Raw genomic sequence first — 18,998 nt, 5'->3', positions numbered from 1 at the left:
CTTGTCTTTGTGTGATTTCGCCTGGGGCTCTGATCCCGAGGTCGTTAAGAGAATCCAGACATTAATATATCAAAAATATATATGGCTTATTTGAATATATATATGTGTGTATCACCAACCAACCACTGAGATACTACCACTATATATATATATATATATATATATATATATATATATATATATATATATATATATATATATATATATATATATATATATATATTGAGTCTCTTGACTGAGCATACAGTACAACATTGGATCCCTCTCTCTGGTCATGGCTAATTTTTTCCTTGCATGTACATTATTATTATTATTATTATTATTATTATTATTATTATTATTATTATTATTATTATTATTATAATTTTATATTATTATTATTATCATTATTATTATTATTATTATTATTATTTTCATTATTATTATAATTATTATTATTATTATTATTATTATTATTATTATTATTATTATTATTAATTTCATTTTATATTATTATTATTATTATTATTATTATTACAAGCTAACCTATAACCCTAGAGGGAAAAGCAAGATGCTGTTAGCCCAAGGGCTCCAACAAGGGAAATAGCCTAGTGAGGAAAGAAAACAAAGAAGTAAATGAAGTACAGGAGAAGTAACAAGTAATCAATATGAAATAGTTTAATAACAGTTACAATGTTGAATTATATCTTTCTTATATAAACTATAAAGACTAGAAAAAAACAAGAGGAGAATAAATGATATAGAAAGGTGTACCCGAGTGTACCTTAAAGCAAGAAAACTCTAATCCAACACAGTGGAAGACTATGGTACAGAGTCTATGGCACTACCCAAGACTAGGGAACCATGGTTTGATTTTGGAATGTGCTTCTCCAAGTAGAGCTTCCTACTGTGGCTGAAGAGTCTTTTATACCCGTAGTAAAAGGAAAGTTGCCGCTTAATAATAACATTCCAGTAGTTAACCCCATGAACGAAGAATATTTTGTGGTAATTTTAGTGTTGTCAGGTGTATGAGGACAAGGAGGATATGGAAAAAAATAGTCCAGACTGTTCGGTGTATGTGAAGGCAAAATGAGAAATAACCAGATAAAGGGATCTCATGTAGTACTGCCTGGCCAGTCAAAGAACCCAATAACCCTCTGGCAGGAGTATCTCAGCGGGTGGCTGGTGGCCTTGCCAACATACTTGCTAGTAATAGACTTTATTGGCAAAAATGAACATGAAAAAAAAAATATCACCAAGTCATCTTAAGCTAAAATACAATTTTGAGTGTAGCCTTGCATGACTGCAGAGTTCATTCCATCTTGTGTGACCGTATCCTTATTGCCGCTGTCTTGTCCCTTTCCTGTAAAACATATCTATATTGGATGTTTGTAGTCACCTGCAGTCGGCACTTCGAATAGCGGCTCGGTCTTGCATCACTTTATTCATCTTGGTGTTTTGATGTGAAGGACTATTCGTACCACATTCTTACCCCTTTCTCCTTTGTCCTCATATACCTGGCAACCTTAAGATTACCAAACAGTTCTTCTTCGCTTGAAAGGTTAACTACTGCAATTAAATTGTACAGTGGCTAATTTCCCATTGATAAGGGTAGAAGAGACTCTTGGGCTCTGATAAGCAGCTCTTCTAGGAGTAAGACACTCCAAAATTAAATCATTGTTCTCTAGTCTTAGGTAACGCCATAGCCTCTGCACCATGACCTTCCACTGTCTTGGATTAGAGTTCTCTTGCTTGGGGGTACACTTGGGCATGCTATTCTATCTTTTTTCTCTTCCTCTTTTTTTTAAAGTTTTTAATAGCTTATATGTTAAGGATCTATTTTAAGGTTGTTGTTGTTCGTGAAATATTTTATTTTGAATCTTTATTCTTTTCTTGTAGTTTACCTATTTCATGGTTTCCGTTCCTCGTTGGGCTATTTTTCAATGCTGAGGCCATTGGGCTTTTAGCATCTTACTTTTTCAACTAGGGTTACAGCCTAGCTTGTAATATATATATATATATATATATATATATATATATATATATATATATATATATATATACTATTCACAGTAATCCTAGGATAAGTTTTTAGAAAATTGGATTGGGGAAATGTAGGAATTAATATAATTGGAGAATGTCTCAAAAACTCAAGATTTACAGATGACTTAAATCTGTTCAGTGAATCATGGAAGGAGCTGCAAAAGATGAGGGAAGATCTGTATAGAGAAAACATGGATGTAGGACTGAAAATGAATATGAGCAAGACTAAGATAAGGTTTAATGAAAAAAACAAAACAAAAAAAAAACACTTGAGTTATGAGCGAACCTTTGGTGATTGTTAAAGAATATATGTACTCATGACAGTGTAATTCTTTCCCCAGAAAAACGACACCGAAAATAAAAGACGGATAGGCTAGTTTGCCAACCTAACTTTTAGATTCAACAAAAAAACACATTTTTATACAGATAGTTGAGGGTTAGAATAATACAGAATTCAAATAGTACAAGACATGCGAATACAACCTTAAGCAGGTTTATATTGTCAGTGCGGGAGAGAGCAAGAAATACAAAAAGCATTATCGTTACAGTGTACGAGCGTGTATGAAATATGTGTGGCACACATGGGATGAAGAGCCTTAGGTTGACAAAATGAGATTATCAAACGTAAAATGAAACTTTTTCTAAAAAGAAAAGTATCCGATCAGATAGTCCTAACGAAAGTAACTTATGCATCAGAAATCTGGAGACTTACTAAAGCCTTAGTTACATATGATAATGTGAATAACACTAAGAAAATGAAAAACACCAACTTGGATACGAGAGCTAACTAAAGTAGAGGACTTTGTAACAAAATTCGAGTAAAAGAAATGGACGTGGGCAAGAACTATAATGAGAAAGGCAGATGAAAGATGGACATTAAAAATAACAGAATGGGCTCTAGGGATTGCAAAAGAGGGGGGGGGGGAAGAAAGCTGTTGGATTGAAAAACAGTGACATCAAAACAGATATCTCATACATAAACTATAAAAAGACTTATGTCAGACTATTCAACATAAAAACATTTGCTGCAAGTTTGTATTTTTAAAGTTCCACAGATTCAACTACCCTATTAGAAAGAAAATTCCACAACTTGGTCACAGCTGGAATAAAACTTCTAGAATACTGTGTAGTATTGAGTCTCATGGTGGAAAAGGTCTGACTATTAGAATCAGAATAGTGCTAATAGTAAATGTTTTCTTCCTTTTACAATACAATTCTTTCTAGATACAGGGAAATATAGAGTACAGAAAACCCATTGTGATAGAATTGTGGTGCTTTTGCATATGTCCATATTCATAGAAATATTCAGCTATCTCTTTGTAGTAAAACGAATAGCACTCAACTCTTAATCGTTAATTAAGATTAATCTGATTGATAGCTTGAAAGCATATAGATAATCGTCATATAATATATAATCCACGTATCTTAAATATTTTTGTTTTACCTATATCAGTTTCTAGTTTTTTTTTCTCTTCAGACAACAGATGATTTTAATTTAAATTAATATTTAGTAAGTCTAATCATCCAGAATACTCTAGTGACATTGAATGGTTTTAGCTATATTTATCTTATAATCTATGATGAAACATTTTACAAACAAAACATTTCTTAATTACCTTCAGTTTCCCAGTAGGCCTTAATTGATTAGCTCATAAGGCTTATGATTGAACACAAAATTGTCGTAGTCGATAGATTGATATAAGAAAAAAGCTATTTAATGGTATGAAGTGATGAGAGGAGACGTTCTTTACCCACTGCTTAGACTACAGTAAATTATCTCACAGGTCTAATAATTATTTAGGATGATGGTATCAATAATGGTATTTCCTGTCAATTTGAGGTTTTCACCGATATATTCATCAGGTTTATGCTTTGGTTTTTGATGATGGAGAACGTTTTTGCTTTCTTCGGATATCAACTAAAAAGGCCTATTGATTCACTGCATTCTCTCAGAGTAGGTAAGATGTTGAGAAATTACGTCATCTCAATCAAAAGAGTAACACAAGTAACCACCCTTTGCTTACTGGTATACTGTTTTGAGGAAATTTTCACTCAAAAGGCTTTTGGATTTTTATCCAACTGATTTGATTGATAATCTAATGATTTTGATATATAACTTCATCTTTAGTACTAAGAGTTTGGTATTCATAGTTGTGAGTGTGTGCATGAATGTCCCATATATTCAAGGAAGATTTCTTTTCATACATCTGATATCACACTAAGTCACTTAAAGCATAAAAGGTTTTTGTAACATAATATTCAAGAAATAAGCTTTTTTTTTTTTAAATAAATCTAACTGAAATACTACCAAAGAAACAGGGGTAGTGTCACTTAACTCTTTGATGACCGTAGAGATAAATAATGTAGTCCGTTCCCATGACAGAGCTCAGCGCTGGCAAGAAACTGTGAGGAAATATATATACAGTATATATATATATATATATATATATATATATATATATATATATATATGTATATACAGTATATATATATATATATATATATATATATATATATATATATATATATATATATATATATATATATATATATTATATATACATATATATATATATATATATATATATATATATATATATATATATATATATAATTATTCATATATATATATATATATATATATATATATATATATATATATATACACATCTTTTTTTTCTTTTCATATCTCTTAATGGTTATATTATATGGAAAAATGATAAGATTTGCAATAGCACATGTCTATCTATAAAAAGAAAAAAAATGATATATTTGGGAAAAAATGCTACTTGCGAGTAGAAGACTATTCGTCAAAAATGTATAATCGATATGGATTTCTGAATACTTGTATCTTAATCTTGGATAAAGTATATATATAAAGGGTTTATGGTTTCTCCAATGAGATCATTTTTTTTTCCTTCATAAACTACAAAAGAAAATTCAAGGGGAAATGTTACAAGCGCAGCCGATATGTGGGATGGTTCGTTACTCGAGACCCATAGTGATTAAGTACAACTTATTAGAGTTACTTTTCTGTTAGGAGTGAAATTATATTTTACATGAATACGTGAATATATATAAATTTGAGGACGTTTATTACGTCCGTCGGTCATCAACGCGTTGAAAATTGTCAGATAAATAACCTGATTCACTTTACCAGTTATTGATATAAGTACTTACAATTTTTATTCTTGCAAGCTAATAATGCAAAACAATTAGGAAAGTACTACAAAATAAAAATGGTATGATAGGGAAACTATAAAAAAATTCAGTTCTTCCAATTTGTCATTCAGATTTGTTCTGGTAATACAGCTCAGTAAAAGCATAATATGGTCATCCTTCCTTCAAAATAGAAATTTCGATTACTGGCGTTAGGGGAAATATTTCCATGTTTCATATACAGCAGTTTGCAACTCTGCTTATTAATAAGATAAGACCTAATTACACTTGCATCTTCCAGGTGCTCAGATATCAAGAATTTCTCCATCATTACTAAATTGTTAGATTAGTTAACGATGGTACTGGCCTGTTTTAGCTTAAAACTATAATTCTCTCCAATAACTTTATCTAAGGGGTAATAAATCTAATAATTTCTACATTCTTATGTTCACGTGTGTGAGTACTTCTGCTTGTATGCTTAAGATTCACGACTTTTCAAAAAATTACCCCAACACATACTCAGTCTAATATTGAAATATTTTAGTACGTAATAAGTTGCATGAAAACACACATTCGTCTTACAAATGATATGAACTTGACAATTACAAAAGAAATGAGGGCATTGACTCGTATAAGTATCCCTAAGGGAAGTTGGAGCATATTAACAAACTCGAAGGTCAATTTTCTCCTTTTACCTCTTACAATCCTATTGCTTGTCATATATCATTAAATAAACAAATAGAAAAGAAACTGCAGAGATGGTATAAATAGTTGATAGCTGTTTCACGAATAAAACTGTTAAGAATTCTGGAACAGAGAAAAACAATAAATTTTTACTTTGGATTAGTTTAATTCTTCTAACTGCAAATTTTTATATGAAAGAAGTAATTATAGAGCAACTAAATAGATATGGAAACCGTTGAAAATATTGAATGATATTCAGATATGTGAAACTAATTCTGGAATTAATTTTTACTATTAGAATACATATATGATTAGGAACTCTAATCGATTGAATCTGTTCTTGCATATTTGCGGGGATATTCAATTTGGTATCTAATGCATTAGCTACTATTTGTACAGAGGAATATAGCATATAATATATGCTGCTCAAGCAAAGCAGTTTCATGATAGGGGAATGTCATCATCAGGAGCCAATGATGTTTCATGAAGTGTCTCAACAATTCAAAGTCCCCTCACAAAGCCTCTTCAGAAGAACATCTCTGGAAACAGAAGCTTGTTCTGCTTCAATGGTAAATCCCGCCAAAACTTTCGTACCTGAAATTATTTCAAAGGAGGTTATGTTATTATGTAGTAATATTTATTTTTATTATACTAATATGTATATATATATATATATATATATATATATACATATATATATATATATATATATATATATATATATATATATATATATATATATATATATATGCACACACACGCACATATATATATATATATATATATATATATATATATATATATATATATATATATATATATATACATATATCTACATATATATAAATACATGTATATATACGTATATAAAATTACATATATATATATATATATATATATATATATATATATATATATACATATATATATATATATATATATATATATATATATATATATATATAAATATATATATATATATATATATATATATATATATATATATATATATATATATATGTATATATATATATATATATATATATATATATATATATATATATATATATATATATATATACATATATATATATATATATATATATATATATATATATATATACATTTATATATAATTATATATATATATATATATGTATATATGTATATATATATATATATATATATATATATATATATATATATATATATATATATATATATATATATATATATATATATATATATATATATTGAAATCTGTAACGGATTTTGAGCGAAGCGACAAATCTATTTTTGGGTGAGGTAGCCATGTTGTCCTGATGGAAGTTCCTTCTTAGTAGCTTCCTAGGTAATATTTAACTACAGTGATATATCCCAGAGAATTTTACTAAAGGTATCCAGAATTCTAACTCCTTGGCAGGAGTATCCCTTGTATTATCCTTAGGAATATCGCATAAGATCAGAGGACGTATTCTTGACACGCCACATAGCTATCTACACCCCTAATAGCGCTTACGCTTCGAGAGGGGAAAGTGGCAAGAATTGTATGAGGGCCGTTATTAAGGCAACGCTCCTACTCGTACTGTTGTTGAGCGCCAGCACGACGCCATCTTTTCATTCTTTGTAGCGTTAATGAGGTGCTACAGATACAGTACATAAGGGAGCGATTCATTCATCCTTTGTCAAAGGAGGGTGGGTCCATCAGGATGACATGGCTACCTCACCCAAAAATAGATTTTTCGCTTCGTTCAAAATCTGTTTTTTGGGCTCAGGCCATGTCGTCCTGATGGAAGTTTACCAGAGCATTAATGTATCTGTGGATTTTCAATAGTGCCAATAATTGCAAGATAAATTTTCCTTGGTCATCTAGACATAGAGACACCTGGTGTTACCGTCATACACCTTTCAACTGATCATGGACTATGTCAGTGCTTCCTGCCCCCTATAGGGATGAGTCATGGAAGACTCTAGGAAAAAAACCCGAGGATTGTGAGTTCAAGGAACAATCTAGCAAACAAGTTGTATATTAGTGTCATCATATATATAAAAACATAGTTTGTATTCTGAAAGGAACAAATATGTATAGGTTACTGATACCTCCCTCAGTCTGCTTGTTCGTTGTAGACAAGTTAGACAGGTTAACATTCATGTAGGAAATTGTAAAGTCAGTAAGGTAAACAGGTTGGTAAATCAGTCATTACCAGGGACTGAACTTAATAGCATAACATATAAATTTGATGATTGTTTGCTTAGAAGAGAAATAGAATTTATTTTGAATATTTTCCAAAAATAAGAGGATAAAAAGTAGCTCTGACACCCTTTATTTTTTTTTTAGAATGTTTAGGGCGAAATGAGACGCAGAAATTCCTAACTGTGTTTATTAACAGGCAGTATATAGAAATCATGGGTTGTAACATATACAATCAATTAAAAAATTTCTTTGAAAATATTGTGTGAAAGCATAATAACTAGTAAAACAGAAAGAATAAAGTTTTATCTGAAAAGGAAACACAAGCCACTCTATGGGAAATATAGTAATATTTCACTATTGTCTCTGTTGTTATAAAAGGAACACTTGCGTATGAATATGCACGTCACATGTGTCAGTCTTTTATGCTTTAGTCACCTGTGTCTTTAGAACAGTCTATAGTGTCATTTACTAGTGTTAGTAATGGCGGTCATCTCGCCACCTTTTTCAAATAACAAAAGACCCCGCCAGCAAGCATGAGTCAAAATGCCACGAGTTTTGGGACCCTACCCAGAGTCTCAACCCCCTCCAACCATCCTATACCAGTCTACTCCCCCTGAGATCTCAATTTCAGCTACCTTCTACGAGTCACGTGACAACATCGAGGTCCCAGGAGAAGGAGGGAAGCGAGCTGTGAAGGATGTGGGGACACGTGATGAAGCCTGACCAATAGGACAGTGGTCAGGCCAATCCCCCCTACACCCCCCCCAAATTGGGGGTCAAGTGGGGTTGATCTACCCAGGGAAAACTGGAAATTTTTCTTCTTATCTCAACCTCCATGAGGATAACATCTCCTCTTGTTCTTCACTCAACCTCCTTGAGGGAAACATCTCCTCTCTTCACCCTCAAGACATCAGGGAGGCAGGACCTCTGTCTACATATCCTCCATACGGGAGGGACCAGAGTCCTTTTACTAAAGGTAAGGAGTCTGATTTTGAGATTCTCAATATCCTTACCCAACCTCCCATCCCTTCCTTATCACATCCCATTTTTCCTTATCCTCTAAAGAAAATCCTACCCACTGCACCTTTTATCCTATCCCTATACCCAGACCACGTGTGCTGTTTAGTCCTAGTTTTAATGCATTCACCCTGTGACAGTGTTGATTCCAGTGTGTAACGTTTAAATCCCTAAGCTTTGCATTTTCATTTAATTTGCTTAAAGGTGTTAACCACACGACTTCATCGTGTTCCCAGCCGGTAGAAGTAAGTGTGCTGTTAACAATTCAATTTATTTCCCCTTCCAGGGAACGTTGATTGCTGTGCTGGGGTTTCATCCACGGCCATCCAAACTCCATCCGAAGCTCCTCGTGGCGTAAATTATAGTAGTTACCTGTTGTGCTCCCCTTTCTTTTATTAATTTTTATTTAAATGTTATTGTAAATACATAATTTTGTCAGTATTCATTGTATTATTGCTGACTGGTGACCTTTACCATTGTTATTTGTTTTGTTATGGCCCCTGAGTCCCTTAAGCAAGGCCGGACTCGAACCAGTGGCCCGTAACATATTGGCGACCAAATGCCAGGATTCGCTAAGACAATAATTTAAAATTAATTTTATTAAAAGTCAAATTCCCCCCTTTCCTGTCTTTAGCGACTTGACGAACCTCAATTTAATTTCAGGTAAATTATATAATCACTGGAGTTGGAACCGTGGAAGAAAACAGCAAAAGCATTCTATTCTCATTGTTAAAGTTTTGTGTTTATTAGTGCGTGTGTTCGATCCGCGAACCCTTTTGTTTTGAAAACCGCGTGGTAGATTTTAGTCCTATTGTTTAGCAGGATAGCCAACCATGTGAGAAGAATTTGTGTTCTTTTTTCTGAGTGTTTATTATCACAGTGGTTAAAATTTTCCATTTATTAAAGCATTGTGCATTAGGCGAATGTCTTATTGTGTTATTTTGTGTTTAAAAAAGAAAATAAGTGAAGTGAAACTTACGATATTTTAGGACAAAAAGCGTGGCAGGCTGAGCACGTGTTCATTTCAAAACATGGCCAACCTGATATAACTCAGCCCATCACCGTGTTTCCGGACGAAGCCAAGGTTTAATATTGTCTGCAATTATTATCTTTGTCAATTGTTTACCAATTCTATGCAGACCCGAGATTTTAGTCGAGTTATTGTACATTGGTAAGTGATTCACGCACATCAATCATTTAATCTTGTGCATGGAATATTTTATCATTTATCTTTAGTGCTAGGATACCGGCTAGTCTCATATCGGAACTTTTGGCTTACGATTCACGTAAACGTTTTACGGCAGTGAGGCATAATTCTGGAGAGTAACGGTAAGACCACGTGGCGTTCCTTATTTCGATTTTTTTTTCTTTTGATAGTAAGGGTTCTTAATTTCATTTTATTACTTTCGTGGGATATTATTTTCATGTACATTATTGATGGGGATAAATTTTTTCATTCATATATATTGTGCAGTGAGTGATTGTTTAATTTCGTGTTAAAACTAAGTGAATTGAAATTTACGAAATTTTAGGAAGAAACCGTGGTAGACTAAAACACGTTAATTTCCTGTGTTGGTAACCGTAAGCACACGTGGCATTCTTTATTTCAATTTTTCCTTTTCACAGTAAGGGTATGCAATTTCATTTTGTTACTTTCCTGGGGTATTATTTTTATATACATTTTTGAAAGGGATAATTTTCGTAAGATTGTGTAACATTGTTAACATAAAGATAAAGGATTTATGATATCACATTCAATTTAATTCTTTCAGTCAGGGTATAGGAACCTTTAGATAAAATATTTGGAGGTGTAATTTTTTAAACTCATTTTGTTTTTATTAAAGGGAAAGTATGTAAAGGGGTTGATGTTCTTAACGAAGCATTAAGCAATCTTCATGACATTGTTTGTTTATTTAATTTGTTATACTTTAAGTATAAATACAAACTTTGCTTTAAGTCACAGGGTTGCAAGTGGTGGTGTTGCAAGAACGCACCCACACATTTTTACGACACCATTTTTTTTCCTTAAGTCTAGCATAGGAGGGTCACACATCGTGGAGATTCAATTTTTTTTCCTTATGACTGGCATAGGAGGGTCACACATCGTGGAAATTCCAATTTTTTTCCTTAAGACTAGCATAGGAGGGTCACACATCGTGGAGATTCCATTTTTTTCCTTAAGACTAGCATAAGAGGGTCACACATCGTGGAGATTCCATTTTTTTCCTTAGGACTAGCATAGGAGGGTCACACATCGTGGAGATTCCATTTTTTTTCCTCAAGACTAGCCTAGGAGGGTCACACATCGTGGAGATTCCATTTTTCCCTAAGTCTAGCATAGGAGGGTCACTCATCGTGGAGATTCCATTTTTTTTTCCTTAAGACTAGCATAGGAGGGTCACACATCGTGGAGATTCCATTTTTTTCCTTAAGACTAGCATAGGAGGGTCACACATCGTGGAGATTCCATTTTTTTCCTTAAGACTAGCATAGGAGGGTCACACATCGTGGAGATTCCATATTTTTTCCTTAAGTCTAGCATAGGAGGGTCACACATCGTGGAGATTCCATTTTTTTTCGTTAAGACTAGCATAGGAGGGTCACACATCGTGGAGATTCCAATTGTTTTTCCTTAAGACTAGCATAGGAGGGTCACACATCGTGGAGATTCCATTTTTTCCTTATGGCTGGCACAGGAGGGTCACACATCGTGGAGATTCCATTTTTTTCCTTAAGACTAGCATAGGAGGGTCACACATCGTGGAGATTCCATTTTTTTCCTTAAGACTAGCACAGAGGGTCATTCATTGTTGTGATTCCATTTATTTATGACTAGCATAGAGGGTCGTTCATTGTTGTGATTCCATTTTTATATGACTAGCATAGAGATTCACCCATTGTTGTGATTCCAATTTTTTAAAGACTAGCATAGAGATTCACCCATTGTTGTGATTCCGTTTTTTTATGACTAGCATAGAGATTCACCCATTGTTGTGATTCCATTTTTTTCAAAAGACTAGCATAGAGGTTCACCCATTGTTGTGATTACATTTTTTTTTGTACTAGCATAGAGATTCACCCATTGTGGTGATTCCATTTCTTTTATGACTAGTATAAAGGTTCACCCATAGTTGTGATTCCGTTTTATTTCGTCCAGCATAGTGTCACCCAAAGTTGTGATCTCATTTTTTTCCCTGACTAGCCTAGAGGGTCACCTACTGTATAGTTGTGATTCCAGTTTATTTTGTCTAGCATAGAGGGTCACCTATAGTTGTGATTTCAATTTTTATTGTTTAGCACAGTTGTCAAATATATCGTTACTTGTTTGGACGCATTACAACCGGACAGCCTAAGCTCACCCATTGTCGTGACACTGGTTTTCAAGTTAGGCTCCTGTTCAATTACTTGTAAGGCTTGCTATATTTGGTGATAATTCTTTCTCGAAGGGCATTTTCCCCAGCTCCATCTTCATCCTTCCTTCCATGAGACTCTTGCGAAAGACTAGACCGTCTTTCCCCTCCGTGTAATTTCTTGCACGGTCAACACCGTACCTTGTGCTGTTGAGTTTGTTCTTGTTGCTGTCTCCACAAAATAATTAGCAAAATGACTGCTGCTGAGATTAGCGCATTTGTGGATTTGGCAGAACGACAAGGCTATGAGGGAGAAGCATTGCGAAGGTGTGTTCGGGAGCTCATGAATGAAGACAAAGCCCGGAGAAGGACAGAGCAAGAAAGGATGCGGTATGAAAGAGAGACAGCACATGAATTAAGAATGCAGGAGATGGCCGCCCGATTGGCACAACTCAACCACTTGCCACCTCAACGCAATGTTGCCAAAGTCCAGCAGGACAATCTCAGGAAGGTCCAGTTCATAGAAGGAGTTACCAAAAAACTCCCTACAGTGGAGTCCCCGGTGACCACGTCCCAGCTCAGCAAGAAGTGCGGACTAAGGGCCGTGAGCCACATTGGACATGAGGGCTACGACCTGCGTTTGGGTCAAGAGCCCATGAAGGTGGTACAGCAAGTGCCCCTCAGGCGCATGAAGGCTGCCAAGCCGGAGCCTAAAGCTTTGAGGACGCGACCTGCAGGGAAAGACGACTGGCTAGGTACCATTAACTTTGGGGAAATACCTTGGCTAAGTGAGGAGGCCCAAGAGTTCTCCTCCTCCAGCAATGAATCTGAGCCTCACACGCCAGAAGTTAATTCTGGTGAAAGTGTGCTGCATCCTACCACAGGGGATAGAGCTATTTCCAGCACCATGCCAGAGGTCTCAGAGGAGGGCCAGGAGTCTCCCCTTCAAGAAATGAGTAAGCCTCGTACCCGAGAGAGCTCCCCAGCTAAAGCAATGGTGCTTCCCACCAGGGCAGAGGTCTCAGAGGAGGACCGAGGGGAAACAGCCATCTTTCCAGAGACCCCAAGGAGCCAAATAGAGCCCATCAGATTTCAGCTGTCGGACGAGACGCTGAAGGACTACGGGGAAGCTGCCGATTCAGACGAAGCAGAAATGATTACTCTCTCAAAGGAGAACTTCCCGCAGAAGGATGGGGTGCTCCTCAGAATCACCCGAGGCTCTCATGATCCTGCTGAGGCCCTGCGCCAGCATGTAGTTGTCCCCCGTAATTCCCGCTTGTCGGTGCTACAAATGGCCCATGAGGGACTGGGAGGGCACTCTGGGGTGAAGCACACAACCAAACTGCTGCAGCCCCATTTCTTCTGGCCGGGCTTGCAGAAGGGTGTTAAGGCTTCCGCCACCTCTTGCCATCCGTGCCAAGTCATCGGTAACTCTAAGAAAATAGTGCCGAGGGCCTCGCTCCAACTTATCCCATCCATAAGTGTTACAGAGATGACACAATTCTTTTATTGGTTTGGCTTTCTAGCCCCATTTCAGAGGGACGAGGGTTTCCACTTCATGGCAGAGGAGTCACGACCTCTGACCATACTCTTGATTCATTTTTGGCTTCACCAGGTGCAGGCAGGAATTCCCAACTGTGGAGTTTACTTAAATGGCAGCATAAATTTCTTCCAGACATGGGAAAAACTCCAAACTCAAGAGAAAGAGCTCTCAGGTATGGGCTCATCTCTTGAACATCTTGGTTCCTATCGCGCTGACCATGTGTTCCCACAGACATTCCTAACGGACCATAACCATCTAACCTACTTGACTGAGCTACGTAATGGGAATAAAGGGCGGCATAGACCTCCAGAACTACAACTGGAAGGTCAAGCGCCTAAAGAACTCGTATGAGAGAGATGTGTTCTCCCGGCATTAGTGCCCAATGCACAGTGCCATGTCCATAGCGTAGCCATAGTCAGTAGGTAAATTTAGTTTGTATGAAAAAATATTAATTGGCCTTGGTGTCTCCCCAGGTAGATAAACTTGAGGAGCCATTTTGGCATCATTATTTGCATTTAATTTATTTTCATGTATTTATTTTATCCTTTTTTTGCATATATGCCAATTTTCTTTAATTTTATGCCTACCACTGCACTAGGTCACTTAACTTTAACCATTTTTTACATTTTAATTTTCAATTTTGCATTTTTTAATTTTTCAGTTGCTGCCTCACAGCCAGCATACTTATTTCTTCGTGGCACTTAAAGTTAATTTACTGTCAAAATAACGTAAAATGGTGACCCTAGTTGCAGCTTAGATATTTATCCATCATCGTGGTGAGACTCACTGAGGGAGGAATCATTAAGGCTAGTGGCTTCAGACCTTGCTTGCAGAGTTCTTGTCCTGTTTTAGGACAAAATCTCTGCTAAAATGGGGGGCTGTTAGTAATGGCGGTCATCTCGCCACCTTTTTCAAATAACAAAAGACCCCGCCAACAAGCATGAGTCAAAATGCCACAAGTTTTGGGACCCTACCCAGAGTCTCACCCCCCTCCAACCATCCTATACCAGTCTACTCCCCCTGAGATCTCAATTTCAGCTACCTTCTACGAGTCACGTGACAACATCGAGGTCCCAGGAGAAGGAGGGAAGCGAGCTGTGAAGGATGTGGGGACACGTGATGAAGCCTGACCAATAGGACAGTGGTCAGGCCAATCCCCCCTACACCCCCCCCCCCAAATTGGGGGTCAAGTGGGGTTGATCTACCCAGGGAAAACTGGAAATTTTTCTTCTTATCTCAACCTCCATGAGGATAACATCTCCTCTTCTTCTTCACTCAACCTCCTTGAGGGAAACATCTCCTCTCTTCACCCTCAAGACATCAGGGAAGCAGGACCTCTGTCTACATATCCTCCATACGGGAGGGACCAGAGTCCTTTTACTAAAGGTAAGGTGTCTGATTTTGAGATTCTCAATATCCTTACCCAACCTCCCATCCCTTCCTTATCACATCCCATTTTTCCTTATCCTCTAAAGAAAATCCTACCCACTGCACCTTTTATCCTATCCCCTATACCCAGACCACGTGTGCTGTTTAGTCCTAGTTTTAATGCATTCACCCTGTGACAGTGTTGATTCCCGTGTGTAACGTTTAAATCCCTAAGCTTTGCATTTTCATTTAATTTGCTTAAAGGTGTTAACCACACGACTTCATCGTGTTCCAAGCCGGTAGAAGTAAGTGTGCTGTTAACAATTCAATTTATTTCCCCTTCCAGGGAACGTTGATTGCTGTGCTGGGGTTTCATCCACGGCCATCCAAACTCCATCCGAAGCTCCTCGTGGCGTAAATTATAGTAGTTACCTGTTGTGCTCCCCTTTCTTTTATTAATTTTTATTTAAATGTTATTGTAAATACATAATTTTGTCAGTATTCATTGTATTATTGCTGACTGGCGACCTTTACCATTGTTATTTGTTTTGTTATGGCCCCTGAGTCCCTTAAGCAAGGCTGGACTCGAACCAGTGGCCCGTAACACTAGACACATCACTAAACATGATACACCGTAGGAGTCAATCAGGCACACCTTTCACTAAAAGTCCCAATTAGTGCTCTGTTCCTTGCAGAATTCAAGTGGCAGGTTTTAGTACACTACCTGCTGCCATCCCTCGAAAGGGCCACTATTTCGCTATCTCTGGCTCCTGAGGCTAGTGCAAATAAGAATATCACCTTTTGAGTCAAATCTTTTAGAGAGCAATCTTCGTTGTTCAAGGTCGACGCTAAGTAAAGAACCTTATCCAAGGACTATAAAATGGGCCTCGGAGGAGCTGTGGGCCGAAGTCTAGTGCAGGCTTTTGGTATCTCGTTGAAGATTTCATTAGAGAAGTCCACCTGGAAAGCATATAGCAAGAGTCTAGTCAGGGCAAATTTACACGTAGAAATTGTGTTGGCTGCTAAACCTTGTTCATGGAGATGGATAAAGAAGGATAAACAAAATTCTGTTGATATCTCCTTTGGTCTCTTTGCCTTGACAAAGGCAACCCATTTCTTCCAGGAAGACTCGTATTGTCTTCTCGTTGATTTCCACTTGCATTCTTCTAAAAAGTTAATACTGTCCTTTGAAATACCGAACCTTTTCTTAACTGCTAAGGTGAGAAAATCATGAGATGAAGGTTCAGGATTTTCTGTGATGAAGCTGAGACAGTCGACTTCTACACTTGCTGAGTCAAAACTGGATCCGGCAACAGAATCAGTTTCTGTCATAGTTCCATTATCAGGGGGAACCAGATGCTGTTGGGCCACTTGTGAGCCACTATTGCTGCCGTTCCTTGAAAGGATCTCAGTTTGTTGAGGATCTTCAGCAGGAGGTTGGTTGGAGGGAACATGTAAATCTTGGACCAACTGTTCCAGTCTATGGACATCGCATCCGTTGCTTCCGCTAGAGGATCCTCGTATGGGGCTACGTACCGGGGTAGCTTCTTATTGTCGCTCGTTGCGAAGAGATCTATCTGCAGTCCTGGGACTTTGCGTAAAATGAAGGAGAATGATCTTGCGTCTAGGGACCATTCTGACTCTATCGAGTTGAGCCTGGATAGAGCGTCCGCCGTCATATTGCGGAACCCTTGAAGGTGAACTGCTGAAAAGTGCCATCTCTTCTTCTCCGTCAGGCGGAAGATGGCAAATATCACTTGGTTGATTTGAGGCGATCTCGAGCCTTGTCGATTCAGGCATCTCATTACAACTTCGCTGTCTAGTACCAGTCGGATGTGGATCAGGCAGCGAAGTTTTAGTTTCTTCAGTGAGAAAAAACTGCCAGGGCTTGAAGAATGTTGATGTGGAAGGTCTTGAAGAGGGAGGACCAGGCTCCCTAGTTTCCGAGGGTCAGAGTTTGATGCGTATTTTCTCCAGACTCCTGATGCATCTTTTAATTGTGCTCAAAAACTGGGTCTGTCACTGAGGCGAACTGGAGAGACGCCAACACTCTCTCCTGTTGCCTTCTTGAAATCCTGACGGATTGGAGAAGTCTCTTGACAGATCCAGCTATCTCTCTCCTCTTCTTTGATGGAATGGAGAGGCAGTGTGACTGTAAGTTCCAGTGGACACCCAGACATTGGAACTGCTGAGCTGGAGATAGACGAGACTTTTCCAAGTTGATCTTGAATCCTAGATGTTCCAGGAACTGGATCACTTCCTTGGAGGCTTGCGTGCATTCTTCTTCGGATGCTGCCCATACCAGCCAGTCGTCCAGGTAGGCAATCACCTGAACTCCCTTTAGGCGTAGTTGATGAATGACTGCATTTGTAAGCTTTGTAAATACCCTTGGGGCTATACTTAGTCCGAAGGGCACGGCTCTGAAGACGTGCTGTCTTTTTTCAGTTTGAATTCTAGGTTGGAGGAAACTTGGCGATTGATCGGAACATGCCAGTATGCGTCCGCCATATCTATGGAGACTGTGTATGCCTGTTTGGTCAGTGGGGTCCTTATGTGTTGAAGAGTCAGCATTCTGAACTTGTGGTTCACTATGAACTTGTTGAGTGGTGATAAGCCCAGAATGAGTCTGAGCTTTTCCGAGTCTTTCTTCGGAGCACAGAACAGCCTTCCTTTGAATTTGAGGGACTTTGCCCTCCTTACAACTCTCTTGTCTAATAGTTCTTGAACATATTCTTCCAACATGGGGGTTGAATGTTGAAAGAACTGAGGGAAATTTGGTGGAGTTGCGTTAGATAAGTGGGTATATTCTAAAACCTTATACTAATTTTATTTATGCATTATGTAAAACCAAAGAGTAATAAATTAGATAACTCTACAATGCGTGTATTTTTAATAACTATACTATCATATTTGATGTTATTATGCTGTTATAATCTGTGGAATACTGTGTGTTTGTTTATCAAAAGCATTTCGGAGAAAGGCAGAGGTCACGCAACTCTACCAAAATAGTTTGGGGAGTCGCAGGCCAAAAAGGGAGAACCTTTGCCTTCAACTACTGTATTCTTAGCTTACCATGTTCCAACAAGTTACATTGAAGCCTAAATATCCATTCATTCATCAAGGGGGGGCCAACTGGCTAATGCTGCTTTTTAAGGACAGGACTTTGACTTTCATACCTCCTAATAAGGTGACATAGGTCATCTAAAAACTGCATAGAATTTTTGTTTCTGACTTTCATTTTTGCAACTCCAGGGTGATTTATCCTGAAAATTAGTGTTTTTCAAATATTATCTCCTATCTTGATACTTAATATTAAGACCTGGGATTACTACCCTATATAGACCTGATAGAGAACTCCCATTAAATAAGGAGTTTTTTCTTTTCTAAAAGTCCTCTTTTTGTTAGATAGGAAGTTTTTCCTTGTGGTAAAAAAAAAAATCAGTGAATGAGACAAGGAAAAAAATATGAAACAAAATTTGGAAAAAAGGTCTCTTTTTGATTGTTGTGGTGTGTCTCTAAGTTATATACCAAATTTCAATAGTATACCTTCAAAACTAATGTAGAAGATAGAATTTGAAGGTCAATAAGTATAGATTTGAAATGTGGGCATTCAAAGTTTTTCTTTGTGTTTTTCAAAGACATTATTGATAGCTCATGGTTA

General features: G+C 36.8%; 1 protein-coding gene across 1 annotated transcript in view; it reads right to left on the bottom strand.

Moving 5' to 3' along the window:
- Positions 1–5,747: 5,747 nt before the first annotated feature.
- Positions 5,748–18,998, bottom strand: part of LOC137642153 (juvenile hormone esterase-like) — an 80,851-nt gene continuing 67,600 nt past the window's right edge. Inside the window, exon 12 of the mRNA XM_068374693.1 lies at positions 5,748–6,459. Coding sequence (XP_068230794.1) covers positions 6,391–6,459 — 69 coding nt within the window. The 3' untranslated portion in view covers positions 5,748–6,390. The remainder of the gene's footprint in view (positions 6,460–18,998) is intronic.

The sequence above is a fragment of the Palaemon carinicauda genome, chromosome 6, assembly GCF_036898095.1.
Source record: "Palaemon carinicauda isolate YSFRI2023 chromosome 6, ASM3689809v2, whole genome shotgun sequence".
Classification (NCBI taxonomy): domain Eukaryota; kingdom Metazoa; phylum Arthropoda; class Malacostraca; order Decapoda; family Palaemonidae; genus Palaemon; species Palaemon carinicauda.
Note: the sequence above shows the minus strand (reverse complement) of the source record. Positions and strands in the feature narration are given on the sequence as shown.